At 31.5% G+C, this 18,607-nt stretch overlaps 1 protein-coding gene across 6 annotated transcripts in view; it reads left to right on the top strand.

Annotated features, from left to right (window-relative positions):
• The window catches only part of ATP8A1 (ATPase phospholipid transporting 8A1), a 290,003-nt gene extending 271,533 nt beyond the window's left edge, over nt 1-18,470 (top strand). For 5 of the 6 annotated variants that reach the window (XM_074229523.1, XM_074229525.1, XM_074229524.1 and 2 more), the window contains 4 exons: nt 2,455-2,543; nt 3,238-3,330; nt 12,373-12,464; nt 13,563-18,469. In XM_074229523.1, coding sequence (XP_074085624.1) covers nt 2,455-2,543; nt 3,238-3,330; nt 12,373-12,464; nt 13,563-13,660 — 372 coding nt within the window. In that variant the 3' untranslated portion in view covers nt 13,661-18,469. Of the gene's footprint in view, nt 1-2,454; nt 2,544-3,237; nt 3,331-12,372; nt 12,465-13,562 lie in introns of all 6 variants that reach the window. The other variant, XM_074229527.1, reaches the window with a different exon arrangement.
• Nucleotides 18,471-18,607: the final 137 nt, after the last annotated feature.

Below are 18,607 nucleotides of genomic sequence, written 5' to 3' on the forward strand. Positions count from 1 at the left end.
AGTCCCCCGGGAGCCACTTTTGTGGCAGATTCCATTTGGTTTCACAAGGCCTCGAGGCCGGGTGGGGGCAGGGGCAAACTTGGCATAGACCACAAATCTCACACATTAGGAACAATTTGTAAACTTCGAACAGAGGGAGCCAGAGTCCATCCCCAGAACAGGCTGCTCCTGTTACTGCCATTGTCTGAGAGGGATTGGTTTGCCATTTCCCAGATGACCTGCCTGTGTGTGGAGAGATGTGAAAAGTTAGAGACAAAAATGGTTTCTACAGAGTGAGGGGGAGCTTTCTTGTGCAGAAAGGAAGGAAATACCTCTGTGGGATTTTATTTTTTTCCCCTCTTCATCCAAAAAATACAAAGAGGCTCTCTGTCCTTAATGCGAATGTCGGCTTTAAATCTTTTAGGTTTGGATTAACTCTGCAAAAGAAAAAAAAATCTGACAGGCTTTCAAATATGATGCAGAAAAAAACTTTTTTTCCTCAATTCTTGTTGTTCATTTGTAAAGCCAAAGGCTGGGTAGGCTGTGAATACTGGGCATCAGTTGTTCCTTCATTCATAGTTAGCATTACAATGGTCAGAATTAACATCCTAAAACCTACATCACCACTTCTGTTATTTCACCAGCAGACATTTAGTACTAGGTGGCAAAAGCAGAAAATAAACCTTTCGGGTTGGGTCTTACCCCCAGAAAATAAAAAAATGAAGCCAGGCAAGTCTGATATTTTAGATTAAAATACCTAGAATTATCTTGCCCTTTTTTAATATATTAAAAAAATGGTCTTTCTACAGTTGTTATCTTACTATAAAGCTTCCTAGGAAACAAACCACCAACACTAACATCTCACAACCCCCCCCCAGCCTTGATAGACATTTCCTCTTACATAGTTAGTGTTGGTTTTAACAATTGAGAATGTCAGCAAACATGTCCAAGATCATGTTTTGCTTATAAAATAAAGTGACTTTTATGTGAATATTTTTCTTCTGATTTGATTTCAGAGGTATATGGGTGGTGTTCTGTGAAATCCACATATTATTGTTTAATTTTATTTACATAATTTGTTTTAGGGACCATTTTGTTATGGGTTTGACTTTATTTTTTAAAATAGCGTTTTCAGGGCTATTCTGCTTGGTGCTAACATAATCTGTGCCCCAAAGATGGTAAATCTGTTATGGAGGCAATGAAAAATAGGGCTTCTTAGAATTAACTTGGATACTTGACTACCACTATTTATCAATATCAGTAGAAACTCCAAAAAGCTGCTAGACCCTTCATAAGATATGTCTTTTTCAATTTCTGAATATTAGTTTTCCATACATGAAAAGATAATAATATGAATGGTGGGGGAGTAACAGTTCACAAAAACTAATTCTTGAGAACTTTTCCTCAATTACCTCCATAAGAGGTTTCCTTTTTTTTTTCATTCTTTAGCTGATGACTTTTTTAGAGAAAGTACCACAGTGTTTTTCTTAAATGGAATATACAAATTTTGCTTCTTAGAAGTAATTCAACTCTAAGAAATGAATTAAGAATTTTCTGATGTCATTGCATGGCATTGATACTTTTTTAGAATGCAGTCTAATTTCATATTTTAAAGCCATTTTGTAGTATAATTGCAGGCGACTGACAGACTGATATTTATTAATAGAACCATTTTCTTTACAATTATATTTCTAATATAGATACTTAGTTTGTGATCCAAAGGCAGATTGTTTATTTTAATACAATTTGTTCTCATTCTATATGAAAGTTATTTGCTTTGGCATTGGCTCAGCCATAACAGGTATATTGAAGCAAGTTACATAATTAATTTGAAGAGAAGAAAACTTATTTCTCTCCAGAGTCAGTCAAAAAGGGACAAATACTTATTGTTAGTGATATCTCTGTTTTTCTTATACTGTAGATAAAGTATATCATAGAAATTAGCTAAATGCTATATTGATAGGATTTTGAAATAAAGTTTTTTTTGGTCTATTTTTATTTTGATAACTACATTAAGGGTGCTGGAAATGTACAAGATTTTCTGTTGGTTTTTTTAATTTAAAGTTTTAGAGTTTAAGGAAAATCTTATTCAGACCTAGACTGGGTTGCATTTGGATTCTTGCTTGAAAAGAATGGAGCATGATATTCCAAGTCATTGGAAAGGCATATAGGAATGTCAAGATTTATTATAGCCTTCTAGTGTTCATGATCAACAGAAAGAGAAAATTATCAAAAAAAATTCATATGATAAAAAATTAATACTGTCAAGAGTATTGCCAAAAGGAAAGCTACTCTGAAGATTTAAGAAATTAAAATTTTCACAAATTTGATTCCTAAATCAAAATATTTTACATAATTATGTTAATGACTGTCAATCCAAAATGGTGGGTTTGAATTTTTTTATTTTATTGTAAATTCAATAATATCCAAAGACTTTCAAATTACTTTAAAAGTTTATTCTTTTTATTTATTCAGGCAGCCATGCTTTTTAGCTCTGGAGTCTTCTGGATGGGACTATTATTTATTCCTGTGACATCTTTGCTTCTTGACATTGTATACAAAGTGTAAGTTTATTTGTCTTTGAAGTATACAATTATGGGCAGGAGACTGACTTATTTCTCCAAATGTGAGGTCATCCTGAGAACTTTCTTTTGTCAGTTTACAAGGTTTTGTAGTATTATGAGATAGGGAAAAAAAGAAAATTAAGAGAAGAAAGGGTCGACTGAGCAGCTGAACGAAGGCCACTTCGTCACTAGAGAAACTGAACTAAAGCAGAAAGTTCTTATTAACATTGGGAAGCACTGCATTGAGGAGGAGAATTACTTGGAGGTTTTTACTTAAATCATTCCAGATATAAAGGAGAATTGATGTAAGAATTTTGTTCCCTTTGAGTGCATAAAGTTTCTGATGACAATATTTAGAAGGGTAAAGGGAGATTTTCTTTCTCATTTGAAGTCTTGTCAAGGTTTTAGAACATTAAATATTACTACTTTATAAATTTTTCACCTGACATTGACTTCATATTTTTTAATATTTATCAGTGTTTTTATGTTAAGCCAAAAATATTTTTCTGTAAACAATTTGCATGATTATTTTAAGATTTAAAAGGGGCACAGCTGAGATTAATGTTTATGTAATGTTTATTATTTCTAAAATGATCATTACACTTATAAATTATTATAAGAGTAAACTGAATTGCTAGCTCTCATATTTTGCCATTTTCAAGGGAATTTTCATGTGAATCTGTTTTGTTAACAGAATCAAGAGGGCCACTTTTAAAACACTAGTAGATGAAGTTCAGGAGTTGGAGGCAAAATCCCAAGATCCAGGAGCAGTTGTGCATGGAAAAAGGTAAAATGAATAAAATTCTTTGAATGTGCTTTTTTTTGACACATCTATTTGTAATTATCTGGTGATTAATATTATAGGAAATTATGATGCAATGTAATGGCAATAAACTTAAAAGGCAATCAAAACAGGATATATATATATATGTATATATATATATATATATATATATATATATATATATATATGATATATAAAATTGGTATTCAACTTAAGTATTTAACAGCAACTCTAAAGGTCTGCTGCATATTTGTTTTAATTATCACCTGACATCAGGAACACTTAAGTTCCACCTCTGACTTGTTCTGGATTTGTGACCTTGCAGTGTCCTTGGAAATGCTCTAAAACTCTTTTCAGTATTTATGCTGATCCACATAGAAAGAAGCAGCTTCTTCATGAGAAGTTCCCAGGACCAAATCCCACCAAAATCCTAGATCTCATCCCCCAAAAAGTCACAATTAGTATAAATTAATTACTCTGGTTTGGCAAAATATGTCTTAAATTTAAGGATTCAATGCAACTAAATTTGCGACTCTGGACAACTCCCAAAGACTCTGAAACTGCTTAGAAGATGCTGACCCACACTGATAGAACATGTTTCCTAAACTAGAATTGAAAGCACAGGTCCAATCTCTAGCCTAATCCTTTATAGATTTCAGTACAGTATTCCCATCTCCCACACTCCCCAGTACTATGACATTGAGAAAGTCATGTGATTCTTTTTATCCTGAGGAGCTGGTAGATACCCTATCTCATAGAATTGTGAATAAAATATTTAACAACAAAAAACTGGCAGCAACTGTTAGTAATGATTGATGTCATGCTTTAAGTAAATTTCTCAAGTTTAGAAATAACTGACTCATATGAATGCTACTTAATTTAGAGTTTTGTCACATAGCAATCATTTAGAGAAATTAGAATGTGAATATGGTCATTAAGTAAAGATGTGAAAAAGGGAAAGTAGATATGGTATTAAACTTTTGGGAGCTTCATCAACCATATGCCAAAAGGAGTGACCCAAACTTCCACTAAAAAGAAAAGAAAAAGAAAATTGATTAAATCATTGGTTAAATGCTTTTCTGCCAAAAAGGAGTATTCTGACCTGCAGCTTCTGCCACTATGATGTTGGCAAACCCGAACAACAATGTATTCTCCCTAAAGAAAACAAAGAAGTAGGGAAAAGGGGGGGGGAAGAGCTAGGGAATGAAGAAAGGGGAGGAACAGATGTAAAGTCCAAAAGAAATTGGATAAAAAAGTCACTAGAGCCAACTATCATAGCAAAGGAACTAAACTGTCTTGGTAATATAATTAAAAAGCAATGTCCATCAATTTTTTTAAATTAATTGCCATAAGATGCCAAAGACTGGGATCAAACAAATGTCTCCTTTTCCAAAATGAAGAATTCTATACAATATATTTCTATATATTCTATATATTCAGATACATAATACAATAAGCTTGATATTGACACCAGATCATGAAACCAAATTGTATGTTAGATCTTAGGCGGGGTACAAAAGAAATGAAATGAAAAAAAATGAAGCAATCAATTGGCATGGATGTGAATTCATGAAGAATGAATTACACCACACAACTTCCTTTTTTTTAAAGGGTTACCAGGATAATATATTAAAGGAATTCCATAGTAGGTATCTTGTTTTCATCAAGGCATCTATCAAAATCTGCCAAAATTCCTTTTAAACAAGTTATGTGGATGGGATAGAAACACAATTAAAGGGATTCAAAACTGGTTGAATAAAACATTTAAAGAGACCTGATTAACTGATTGATGTTAGTCTGGCAGGAAATCTCTAATAACATGCCATAGGAGTCAATATAAGTACTATGTAAGTTTGAGTCATTATTGTAAAGACAAAAAGTCATACTGTGTCAAATATATAGGTGATGGAAATATAGGAAGACAAAATGATATAAAAGATAATTTAATCTAGATTTAAAAGGATCTTGACAGGCTAGAAGATTGGACTATTTATTATAACAATGAAATTTAATAAATATAAATATGAAAGTAGACTCTTAGTCTCAAAAGAGTAATTATAAAAATGCTAGGGTCCTGAATTCACAGCAGTATATATTTTTTAAAAAACTTGGGAATCCTAAACATCTGTAAGCTCAGTATGAGGTAATAATGCAACGGATCTCGCTACATTAATAGAAATAGACTATCAGATTATTGATATAGGTAACTGGTGAGACTACACATAGTATACTATAGTCACATCTAAAAACTGCATTTTAAGAACCTGAAGAGGTTTTTTGCCTAAAAAAGAAGGCTGAAGGAATGAAAGATGGTAGATATCTTCAAGAATTTTTAACAACTGTCATATGAAAGCAGGTTTGGAAGTATGTTTTGTGTTCTTACAGAGGACAGAACAAGGAACAATGAATAGAAATTTAAAGAAGCACATTTTAACTCAATATGAGGACCTTTCTCCCAGTTAGAAAATAAACTGTTTCATGAAAAATCAAGCTACCCACCATTACCTGTATTCAGATACAGGGATGTCAAAAAGGTAATTCCTGTGTTAGATAAGAGATTGGACTAGTTTATTTCTAATTTCCTTCCAATCCTAATATTTATTAACTGTCTGAACTAAGGAAGGAAAGAGAAGGGAAGGAACAGGAAGACCAAAATAAGGAATTTGAAGTGATGATGTATGTAAAATAAAGCACAATAGTTGAGAAAAAGACAACAAAGACTCAAGAGTAATGAAGTGAGCAATGAATTAAACTTGGTTTTAAAGACGTAGATGTTGAATTGGGACACTGTGGTTAGATTTAATTCACTTCTAATTTTTTCTTAGATTTTTTTCCTCTGGTGTCTGGATTTAATGTTAATTTTTAAAATTAGCAATTATTATTAATAGCATAGTTAGGATCTATGTTATTCTATTGAACCTATTTTTAGGTGATATTTCAAACTAACCAGACAGACATGGGCTCTTTCCTCTAAGATTTTATATAAGAGAAGAGCTCCCAGAAAGCAGTTTACTTATCAGGTAAGGCCATGGGTATATAAAATATGATTTGTAATTCTAGACTAACTAAATATCTTGTGGCTTTTCTTAGATTTCTCAGATCTGTGGTAACATTTCAAAATGCAACTGTCATTTTCACACCCAGTCAACACAATGTGTTGACTCAGCCTAGTTTCTGCTCTTAGTTGTCAGTGTATATAAAACTTCAAACAAATTCTTCTTTACTTCTGAACATTAATGACTTTAATAGAAATATAAATGGAATCCTAATTACTGAGTTTGCCTGTTTTTATTCCTTATTTGTGGACATTAGCCGATCATATGTGTATATGATTAATGCTTTTAAAATAAGCTTTAAGTAACCTAAACTGGCACAGAATTATTCAAAGAAGTTTTCCGATATGGACTTCTTAAAAGAATTTTGAAAAAAAATGGGTGAATTTGTTACTCACAATGACAATGAAACTATTTCCCCAAACCCTACTTTAAATTTTACAGCTTTTTTAGTGTCAAAAGAATGTCAAAAAAAATAATGATATTCTATATCTGTCTCATAAGCTCCTGGCCTAGCAGAGATATAATTTGAAGTGTTAGCTAAGTGAAAGATAAATATATGGGACTAAGTTTAGTTAAACCTTAGAATTATTTCACCAAGAAGTTAATACTCAACCATTGTACTATCATACTCCTGGCTATTCCTGTACCAACTCACTACTACCATCTGAGTCTAGTTTAAGCCAATTGGATATCATCACAGTACTAATTGTGGACAGAAATCAACTGAGATACCATGATTCCAGAGTTTGATGTAAAAGAGATATAGAAGGGCAGCTACGTGGCACAGTGGATAGAACACTGACCCTGGAGTCAGGAGTACCTGAGTTCAAATCCAGCCTCAGACATTTAATAATTACCTAGTTGTGTGGCCTTGGGCAAGCCACTTAACTCCATTGCCTTGCAACAAAACTGAAAATAAAAAAGAGATATAGACGTGGTTATCACTTAACATGTTGGAGGTTAGTTTTAATAAGTTGAACAAATAACTTGCCAACTGAACATAATAAGAAATAATTAAGTATACCAATACAGTAAGTAACAAAATAGGAGTTAGTATATAATGAATTATTAACTGTGTTGTATTACCTATTGCTGATGTATCTAAAAAAATATTGCTTTCCAAATAATGTCTCACTTTTACTAAAAATGCTATAATGCTCTCTTTTAATGATAATGGAAATAAATTTTAATTGAATTTCATAATTTCATAACCATGATATTGCATAGAATTCTAGGATATGATAGAAAATCTAACATAGCCTAATGTCAAAAAAGGGAATAAATGTGATATAGTAGATTTATGATGATGTAAGTAGAGAAAACTTTTCTTCATTTTCTATGTTGGGTTTTTGCAGCAAAAACACGGAATTTTTATTTGTTCTTTTTTATGTATCACGTATTTTCAGTAGAGTAGAAGTTATTGCTTTACCGTAAATATTGGTAACCATAAATATCCATGGCACTGAAGAACATTTTTTAAGTATAACAAAGTCCTTGTTGAAATGTGTATAAATTCTAAGTTGAAAGGTTCACTATAGGTGAAGTACTAGAGAAATACCATTCCTCATCATATAATGTTTGCTATGCTCCCTCCTGTGTATGGCATCTATATTTATATTCTGTGGTAAAGAATTAACTATTAAATTGGGACAGGACAAAAAGGCATGAATATCATTGTTTGATATTTTATATGACAAAGTATCGTTTCTGTGTATGTATATGTATACACATATGTTCTAGCTAATGTTCAACAATATGTTAATGTTCCACATTAGCCTGAGGAGCTGCTTATAAACCCAAACACACTCTTAAAAGGTAAAAGCACCTGTTATTTTGTGATTGCATCTCTTCTGATTGAACTGGTAAATTAAATTGCTTGAACCTCAGGGAAAGAGAACAGGTTGGATTTTTTTTTCATTGAACATTAGACAGCCCTTCAGGCTAATGTTTAACATTACTCAGCTAATGTGGAACATTACCTCGTTATAAACAGTTGGTTAGATGCAGTCGTCTGCTGTGAAGCTGCAGACCTGTACAAATAAAAATGACTATCTCCTATTTAGAGATCTATAACATAGAAGTTAATTTTCACATATGCCTTATAAACACATTTATGTTTTCACATTAAGACATCATAGGGAAAACACTATGAAACCTGCCAGAAATGTTTTTGATAAGGAAGTTGTAGCATGATATATTTGAAATTGCCCTACCTTGTAATTGTCTAGTCATTTCAACCTAAAACACCAGAGGCTTCCCACCACCCCCATTGCCAGTGGTTCTGCTAACAAAATTAGACCACCTGCTGCTAAAGCTGCCTATTTCCTCAAAGCAGTTCCATATTTTAGGATCCCACAGGGTCCTCAAGCCTGTAATGTTATATCATTTAAAGAGTAGTTATAGTCAGAAAAGTGACTATGTAAAAATGGCACCTCCTTCTTCCCTGTATCTGTTTATCCCATTGAAAAACACAAATCTTACCACTATGTGCAAAATTAATGTGGTTATGCATAAAGTTGGCTTCCTAGACTGATAACAGCTATTTCCAGTGACTATGCAGAATTTTCTATTTGTTTTAATTAAGAAGAACTTTAACATTCAGCACTTTTGAAATATATTTCCACTATTGTTGTTCAATTGTTTCAGTAGTGTCTGACTTTTCAGGCCCCATTTGAAATTTTCTTGGCAAAGATACTGGAATGATTTGCCATTTCCTTCTTCAATATGTTTAAAAGATTACTATCTCCAAAACATTAATACTATGCTATAAACATTTTTTATTTATTGTAATTGATGATATTCCTAATTGCAAGATTACATTCTTCAGTGTCACCTAATTTCAGCATTCATGATATAGAAATAATTTATTTTGATTTATGAAAAAATTGAGACAAAATTTAAATCTGGTTTATAAAATGGTATAATTGAAATCTCCATAGAAGTCTTATCCAGGGCTTCATTGTAGTGTGGTACTCATTGGGTCTCAATGATGATAAGAGCCATTGAGAACTTTTACCTAATTGGAAAGGCATCAAATATGGCTCTATAGCAATGGATTGTATCAGTGTGAAAGTGAGATTCATCACCAGAAGACTGGCCACCAAGTAATGAATAGTTTTTGATTGGGTTTATTCAGCAAAGAGGTAAAAATGAAAAATGGCTGGGTTCCTTTACACATTTACTGTAATGATGGATTGAGGGATGAATTAGATTGAAGGATAAAGGGTCCTAAAGCTTCCTCAGTTATTGGATAATTTAAATAGTATAATTGTTGTTGTTGTTGTTAACTTTTTTCAGTTATGTCTTTATTACCCTGTTTGGAGGTTTCCTTAACAAAGATATTAGCTCACTTTATAGATAAGGAAACTGAGGCCAACAGGCCAACAGAGTTAAGTGAATTGCCTAATGCCATACAGCTTGTAAGAGTCTGGGGCTAGAATTGAACTCAATAAAATAAGTCTTCCTGATTCCAAGCCCAGTGCTATACTAACTATGCCACCTAGCTACCCAAGTCACATACATAATCACTTCACTTTATATTTTTAATTTTCCATTGTTTTGCAAAATCCTATGAAAAGCACATTGCTGAAAGGACTGGACCAAATTCTCTGTAAATGAAATCACAAGATCTGAAGATATTGTAGCTAAATGGAAGATAGCCCAAGTATTTTCTTTGGAGAAACAAAGAAAAGAGTTGAAGGAATTAAGCTTATCATATATTCAAAGGACAATGAGAAATATTGACCACTTAGTTATGTCACTTTGCATTGCTCACACCAAATATTGGATGATATATGTGTGTGTGTGTATGTATGTATATATAACCAAGTTACATACCAAAATGCAAATTCTCTATACCTCTATACCTTTAAGTCTGTCTATAAAAATGGAGGTCTGAATTAGAAACTCATGCTTGAAAGGTTGACTATTCCCTCCTAATAGTTTTATCAAGGATATTCTGGACACAATATTAAATAATTCTGTCCACTATGGAATATATACAAAGAAAAATGAACTATAATTATGCAGGAGAAGAAAGCATTAAAAAAACTGATCTATACTGGTAGAGGGACTTCTCATGTCACTGAAATCCCAGATCTACCTAAAGCATCCACAGGAATAAATGTCTATTACGTGCCTATTTTATGTACAACATTCTAGCCTCTAGAAAGACATAATACATCTTACTCTTGAGGAACTTAGAATCTAACAGGAAAATAAGACAAATAAAACAAATATGAAATATAATAAAAATTCATTTCAGTTAAAACACAAAAAACCATGGGTGGTCTAAGGAGAAGGGTCAGAATCAACTAGGGAAATCAGAGAAAACAACTACCTTTTAAATAAGTTAAGCCTCTAAAATAACAAATAGTCATTTTATATGGTAAGATATTATTTCTATAATCTTTAATGCTATCAAAGAAGAGACCATGTAAAACAATTTTGGATTTCCTGAAAAACATTTGATCCCCAATTTTCTTCATTCTGATTAATATTTTTCATATCTATCAATAAGAGCCAATTTTCATTGTCAAACAAGGGAGGGCTGGCTCCATTGTAAAGGTAGAGCCAATTGGTGATCTTCATCATCAAAATAATGTAACTGCTTTTCAATTCAAGAAATATTATTCCTTGAGACATTCTTTCAGTAATTATATGATTAATTATATGAATTTACTTTTATCAGAAAGACTATCATGAAAAACTATTAAAGATATTATCCTTTGTTATGTTATAGTGCATAATTATTTCTAAAAATGTTTTAAACTTCACGTTTAAAAAAAATTATAAACACATTTTCTGTTACTATATCCTAGTAATTTTGAATTATTTTGACTAGAGAACTATATACAATATTTCCATAGTGTTAATTTCTCTTCTTTACATAAATATGACATCCTCAAGTATTTTTTTTTGTATTTCCCAAACCATAATTTTGTATCCTAAAATGGCAGTGTGAAAAAAAAATGTTTATAATTAAAGGGTTTTTTTTTTTGCCTCCAGTCAACATCATATATTTGGAATATTCTTTACTGTAGAATACATTTTGAATTTGAAAACTCAATTAATAGTTTATAAATTCTTCATCTGTATATATATATATCCAGGTCCCTTTACTGTTTTCAAATTTATAAAATGAAGAGACTGGACAAACTGACCTCCAAACTCCTTCCCAAATCTTATCTATTATTCTATAATATGCCAATAAAACTTCCATTGCTTAAGAGGGTCCATGAATTCATCCTATTTCTCTTCTAATAAGCTAATACCCACAGTAGGAACTATTTCATGGTTTTGTGTTGTTAAAATATAAAATAAATAAATTCCATAGAAGGATAAAACAGTTGGTTTCAATATTATTATCTCTTAGTAAAGCAGATCTGCTCTTAGGCTTTCCAAGTGACTCATTGTACCCAATGTAATACAAATTGATTTGATAATTCTTTGAAGCCATTTCTTAAACCATAATTATTCAATTAAGTAGAAGCATCATCTTGTTTTTTCATCTCCATCACTTTTGTTCCCATTCACCTTAAGTAAATACAGGAAGTTAAAAAGAAAAGTTTCTTGACTGGATCATTGGGTACAGTATTCTTCAAATATGGAAACAGAGCTTAAGATGAGGTGTATAAAATAAACTAGGATTACATGAATCATCTTTTTTCTTTTTTTAATTTATTTAAGATAATGGGGTTAAGTGACTTGATCAAGGTCACACAGCCAGGTAATTATTAAATGTCTATGGTCAAATTTGAACTCAGGTCATCCCAGCTCCAGGGCTGGAGCTCTATCCTCTGCACTACCTAGCTGCCCTGAAGCATCTTTTTTCAAAAAGCAAAAACAGTAGACTGCAAACTTCTTAAAGAACTGTTTTGTGTATAATTTGCATATTTATTCTACTGGCCTCTCGTTTAAGTTTGTATATAATTTGCCTATTTCATTAATACATAACTGTGTGTTTCACATATTTGCCATTTCTTGGTAGCCTAACAGAAAGAGCACAACTTTTGAAGAATGTCTTTAAGAAAAATCATGTGAACTTGTACCGTTCAGAATCTTTGCAACAAAACCTGCTCCGTAAGTGTTTATCTTTAATTAGTATTTTTCCTTTTTAAAAAAGTATACCTTGATATGATTCTATCACTGCAATAAATATTGTTGAAATAAGGTTTCTAAGATATTATGCAGTATAAAAATCATTGCTTGGTGTCATTGAAAAATAAAACACACACACACACACACACACACACAGACACACACAAACATATGTATAATTAACCTATCAGAAGAAAATTCCTTTAGCCCAACAGTCTGAATTTAACTTTATAATATAGCTACAAAAGTAAGAAATCAACAAAACAATAAAATGTTGTGCTTCATGGTCTTTTGCCATATTTTTGAAACTTTGCAGTGGTAAAATGTGACAGGATATAGTAAAATAAGTACTTTATAGAGAATGAATATTAACATAGAGATATTTTTTATTTGATCTGTTTTGCAAAAGGAGTGAGAATCTTACATAAAACAATATATAATCTATTTTCCTTTTTTTTTACTAAAAGTATTCATAAATATACAAACCCCTACAAAATTGGTTCGATACTTTTACTTCTCATATGAAAAGGATCCAAACTAAGAAATATTATTTAAAACCTTAACTGTATCATCAGATCTACAGTATATTTCTCATTTGTGTTGGATATATTTAGTTTTTTACTAACTTGATATTATTAGCATATCTTTATTTTTTTATTTATGTATACAGTAACATTTTTCCTATATTTTAAAATACAGGAGACTTTGGCATAAATAGAGAGTGTATTCTAGAGAGGTCTAAGAATAGGGAAGCTTAGAAACACTGATCCCCATTTTGATCCTGCTCTTGGATTTCCCCTAGTTAGGTTGATCAAAAAGTACACCCTCATCAGCAAAATCAGTAGAAAGAGGATGTGGGATATAGCCAAGGGTTAGAAGTCTGTAGGGAAGTAGGAATGTAACCTATTTGTCTGTTGCACCATGAAACATAGTAAAAACAAAGTGTCATCATCTTATATAGTTGGAATGGAACTCATAACCTGTGAATGTTCAAATCTTCCAAATGACATGTATTTCCCATAGTCAAGTTCCAGGTGCCTATTCAAAATAAATAATTTCTATTTTCTTTTGTATCTGCAGATGGATATGCTTTCTCTCAAGATGAAAATGGAATCGTTTCACAGTCTGAAGTGATTAGAGCTTATGATACCACAAAACAAAGACCAGATGAATGGTGAAAGGAACTTTGCTTAAGAAGTGAGCTTGAATACTTACTTCCATAAGACAACCTAGTAGGTCTTTACTGGAATCCACTGAATAATTCCAGTTCAGGAAGTTACAAAAAGATCCATGCTGATGTCATTGCGTGAAGTTCAGATAGCACTGTGCTATATAACATCTCTTTCAAAGTTTTGTAAACAAGTATTTGCTTAATCTTTGTAAACAGAAGTTGAAAATGACCTTGTATCCTGCCAGATTGCTTATTAAAATGAGGTTTGAATTCAGTGTTGTTCTTACTCCAAACCTTGGGATAAAGCTAATGCTGAGATTACTGAATACACCATATGATGAAAAATGTGAAATGGCATTATGTCAAAGAGGGACTGGACTGTTGGTAAAAAAGACTCAGATTCAAAATGAGCTGAAAACCAGCATTTTTAAGGGGCGGACTCATCTTCCTGAACAAAATTTCTAAACAAGGCATCAATTGTTGTTAGTGTCAAAACCGTCCTAATAAATGTTTGCCAAAGAAGTTCAATAAATGTATTTCTCTTTCAGTAGCCATTTGCACAGAAATGTCAAAGGAAGTTTCCTTTTTGTCATTTTGTCAGAACTGCATGCTTGACTGTTTATCTTAAGATGACCAGTTTGAAATAAATGAGTCAAATTCAGGTTTCGTCTATGACATTTGCTACTAAAATCTGTAACGTTTTGCACCTTCAGCCTTACGAATGCTTTTCTTCCTTGTCTCATATATCTGTCAGTGTCAAAAATGTACATTTTAATGTGGCTACTCTCTTAGTTGTGATAGTAATTTTCTAATGTTGTGTTTTTATCTATTAGCTAACTCTAGTGTATTTCCATCTTTTTTCTATGATATTTCTGCTTTAAATTTTGTGGCCTGACATGGTAAAGTCCTAAAAGGAGATTTTTTTTTTCCACTTGAGAAAAATACATTTGCATATTTACAGAAGATTTCCAAAGTTTCTGTTCAAATATTTGAAATACCACATAAAATAAAAATGCATTTGCTTTTATAATCTACTTTGGTTTTACCTTCCATTTCCCCCTAGAGGTTACCCTTGTCGTACATAGCCAAGCCTTGTGTAATCTATATTTAAGAATGAGTAATTAGTTTGCAGCTAAGTTGTCAGAGGTAGCTACCACATTTCTTTTAACTAAAATGAATCACATGTTAATGGAAAAAACACATTTTCAACTTGCAAAAAAAAAAAATACCCACTTCACCCGGGTCTATAATTTGGAAATAAGGTGCATTTCTCATTATAAATAGATGGTATTGATTTGTTTGTTAAATGAAAGGCACTTCTGATCTATTAAAAATGCCTAATTTGCCACCAAAAGCAAGTGACAAAATATGCTTGACAAATTTGTATTCCCATTTTAAGCATATTCCTTTTATTTTAGATAAAGAAAATTCCAATTTTCCAATACGTATAGTAGATTGAAACACATGTTGCCTTTTAGTGAGTAGCAGATTTGCCTTTCAGTGGTCAATAGAGGTCTAAAAGATGGAACTTGCTTCTTTTTTTCTTAAGCAGTCTTTTGTTGCTTTTTTTCTTTTTGAATTTTTTTATGTAAAACATTTCCACACTAGTCATTTTGTTGTTTTTAGAAAAGGAGAGTTTACTAATCAACTCTTGAATTGTACAGTTTCACAGTTATCATTCTAAATACACATTTAAAAATAATGAGATCAAATATTAAGAGCAGTTTTGGGCTTTGAGTTTTGGACTTCTTTGGTCCTAAGGCAAAAGAATCCTTTTATTCATTGACTCCACTGCTACTTTCTATATACTCCTTTGACAAGTAAATACCCCTTTTTTTCTCACTTCCAACCCCTATTGAGAGATATAGATGTAAGGAATCAAAATCCAGAAAATATCATTGAAGATTTGAATATTGGATGATAGAGCAATTTTTTGAATTAAATCATCTTTAATTATGTACAATCTTTTAAAATATAAAATGTCTAAATATTTACTCATTCTTTTAAATGCATCTTTAGTCATCCCTTCTTGGGGTCCATATCCTTTAATGTTCTACCCAAGTGAAGACAGTTGAGATATAACTGCAAATATTCAAAAAGACATAAATATATACCATCTCGAAAAAAAATAAAGGCTTTTAAAAAAAATTCATCTTTTATTTCCTGCCCCTCATCAATCTCATATTTCAAAAAGATGTCAATGAAATAAAATTTAATTTTCTGACCTGAAGAAGTTAATGCTTAAATTATTCTTTGGTTCACTTTAGTGAAATCCAGTGCTTTTAATGGGATATGCCTATTTAAATGATTCTCTTTAAATTTACAAAGTTAAATCTCAATTTATTGTAACTCACTTTCCCATAGCACTTAAGTTACAGTCTGGCATAAAGAATAAATAGACTGCTGGATTTAAAAATGAAGAAAAAAACTGCCACTAACAGGGTAACCAAGGTAATTTACCTCTCTGAGCCTCATTTGCCTCATCTGTATAATGAATACTACAATTCTTGTAATACCTATTTCACAGGTTTGGAAGGATCTTACGAATTGAAAATATAAAGTATTTTATAAGATTGAAAGTACTATATAAATTTCTGTTATCAGTAGTATACACATTTCAGTCCCATAAAAGAACATTTTTACCCAAAAAAAGCTCTTTGTTTTCATGAAATCATAGCTTAGTAAAACTTAAAATTTGTTATTTAATCATAGAATCTTTACAGTGTTAAAGCAAATCACAGTTACTCTAAGATTCCTTGTTAACTTCTTCATAAGAAAAAAAGTTTTTAAAGGCTTAGTAGAACTGAGGTGCATTAATTCTACCTTCCTCTTTTTGTAGCCTATTCCAAGGTAGAATATCCATATTGGAAATGGACATCCCATGTTGGTTTTTATTATTAGGCACCAAGGAAACTTGTTGCTCCTCAAGAACTACTACTTATAAATCTAATTCATGTAAAAATCTCAATTTATCTAACTATCAGGGTTTTGATTGTATGTTTGCACCAAGTAGTTGCTATTTTCTTAAAATTATTAACAGCCTAATGGTGTTTCTCAGGAAGTTAGTAAAAAAGTGGAAATGGAACAGATATTCTAATTGAAATAAAAACAAATTTTAGGTAATCTTCACCTATTGCTAATCAGTTCAGATATGCAACATTCATGTTCCCTACTCAATAGTTTCATGCTTTTTGTATAGTATATGCTTATTAAACAGAGCCAAGGAATTCTGATTTCAAGAGAGAAAAATGAATGATCAGTTACTGAACATTAAATTTTATTGTGAAACAAATTATAATTTCTGAATTTAGATTTTTCAAATTCAGTATGGATTCACTCAGTAATTTGTGAAATTCTGCATAATGTGCAGAGCTTAATAATAACTTTATGTTTAAAATCCCCTTTCATAAACAATGCCAACCATAAATCATTGTATTTCTTACAAACAGTTATAAAATGCTTATAATCATATCTTAATTATTGCAAAGCGAAGTAATTCTAAATGATTTTTGTAGGTATGTGAATTTGCCTTTTGGCAGTTCCTCCTTTAAGAAGTTTTTCTGCAAATAAATCAACTAGGTTTAGGAATAATCAGTTTTTTAAAAATTGTCCCCCCACATAACTGCTACACACACACACACACACACACACACACACACACATACACACACACATGACCAGGTTTGCATGGTTCTCTTTGTAAAGTATGTAATACCATCATGATTAGGTGCCTAATATATGAGATGATGATAGATAATGAAAATTTCTACTATACCTATGAAAGGTTACCATATTGTGAATTTTTCTCACTTCAATAACTAAATGTCATTTCTGAAGCTTCTACTTTGTTGCATTTTAATTAACCTTGGCCAGCTATAAAATTGGAATGTATGTTAAGTTTTAAAAGAAAGGAAATGAATTTTTTCCCTTTTAAAAATCACTGTTCATATTATATGTAAAAGCAGCAGTGCTTTTGATGAGTTTATGGTTTGTGTGCATGAATTAATATTTTAAAGTGGCCTAAGCAACTGCATGACTTTTGCTATAAATCTTGATATTTCTTTCTGCCTTCCAAAGTCATATGGTATATCCAAGAATTAATGTTTAGTAGGCAAAAATAAAATGTTTAGTAGGCAAACAGATGGATCCTCAGTTCAACCTTTTTAAATGAACCTATTCTTTTCAAACAAAGTTCAACAAATTTAACTAAATCATTTATTTGGATTGATTGACAGAATTTTGCATTTTAAAGTTCTTGGTAAATAAACCACTTACTTAGGAAATATGGTAGCATTCTGAAGCTAGGATTTTCATATCTGCTCATTCCTAATTCTGACTTTCTATAAGTGACTCTCTTGTTGTAAAAATGTGACCAGAATATATAAAAAAGAATATGTTTGTGATTTGTTGTTCTAGAATAGAAGCCATAAATACAATTAGCAGTGGGTTTTTTCCCTACCTTGAGCTTCATTTTTGACTAAAGTATTTTAGTATATATTAAGTGAATGTGCTTCATTGAAAGCAGGGATGAGGCAAAAACTAGAGTTTGCATTAAAAGGATGGTAGGATTGTCTGATAGCACCAAACTGTTACTGCATAAACTTGTGGAACCTTTACAGTTGCATGAGTGGAGAATTGTTTGACTCCGTATTTATGGTAATTTCTCCAGGTTTGTTTGTTTTAACTTGACATTAAATGCACTGTGTTTTATAAATAGTTATTAAAATTTAGTAATGTTCAGTTCAGTGCAGTGTTATGTCACTGGAATTTTGTGAATGTGCATGTTTTGACCTGCAAATTTTAAATGCATTGTCTTTTCATTGTTATTAAAAATGAAATAAATATGCCATTACATAAAGAAAAGTCTACGTGTTTTCAATACTGGTCCAAAAAATTTCCAAATAGTTGTTGTGAGTTTTTTTAAACCCACATGGTGTATAAAACCTAAAAGAGT

The sequence above is a fragment of the Macrotis lagotis genome, chromosome 3 (assembly GCF_037893015.1).
Source record: "Macrotis lagotis isolate mMagLag1 chromosome 3, bilby.v1.9.chrom.fasta, whole genome shotgun sequence".
In the NCBI taxonomy this organism is placed as follows: domain Eukaryota; kingdom Metazoa; phylum Chordata; class Mammalia; order Peramelemorphia; family Peramelidae; genus Macrotis; species Macrotis lagotis.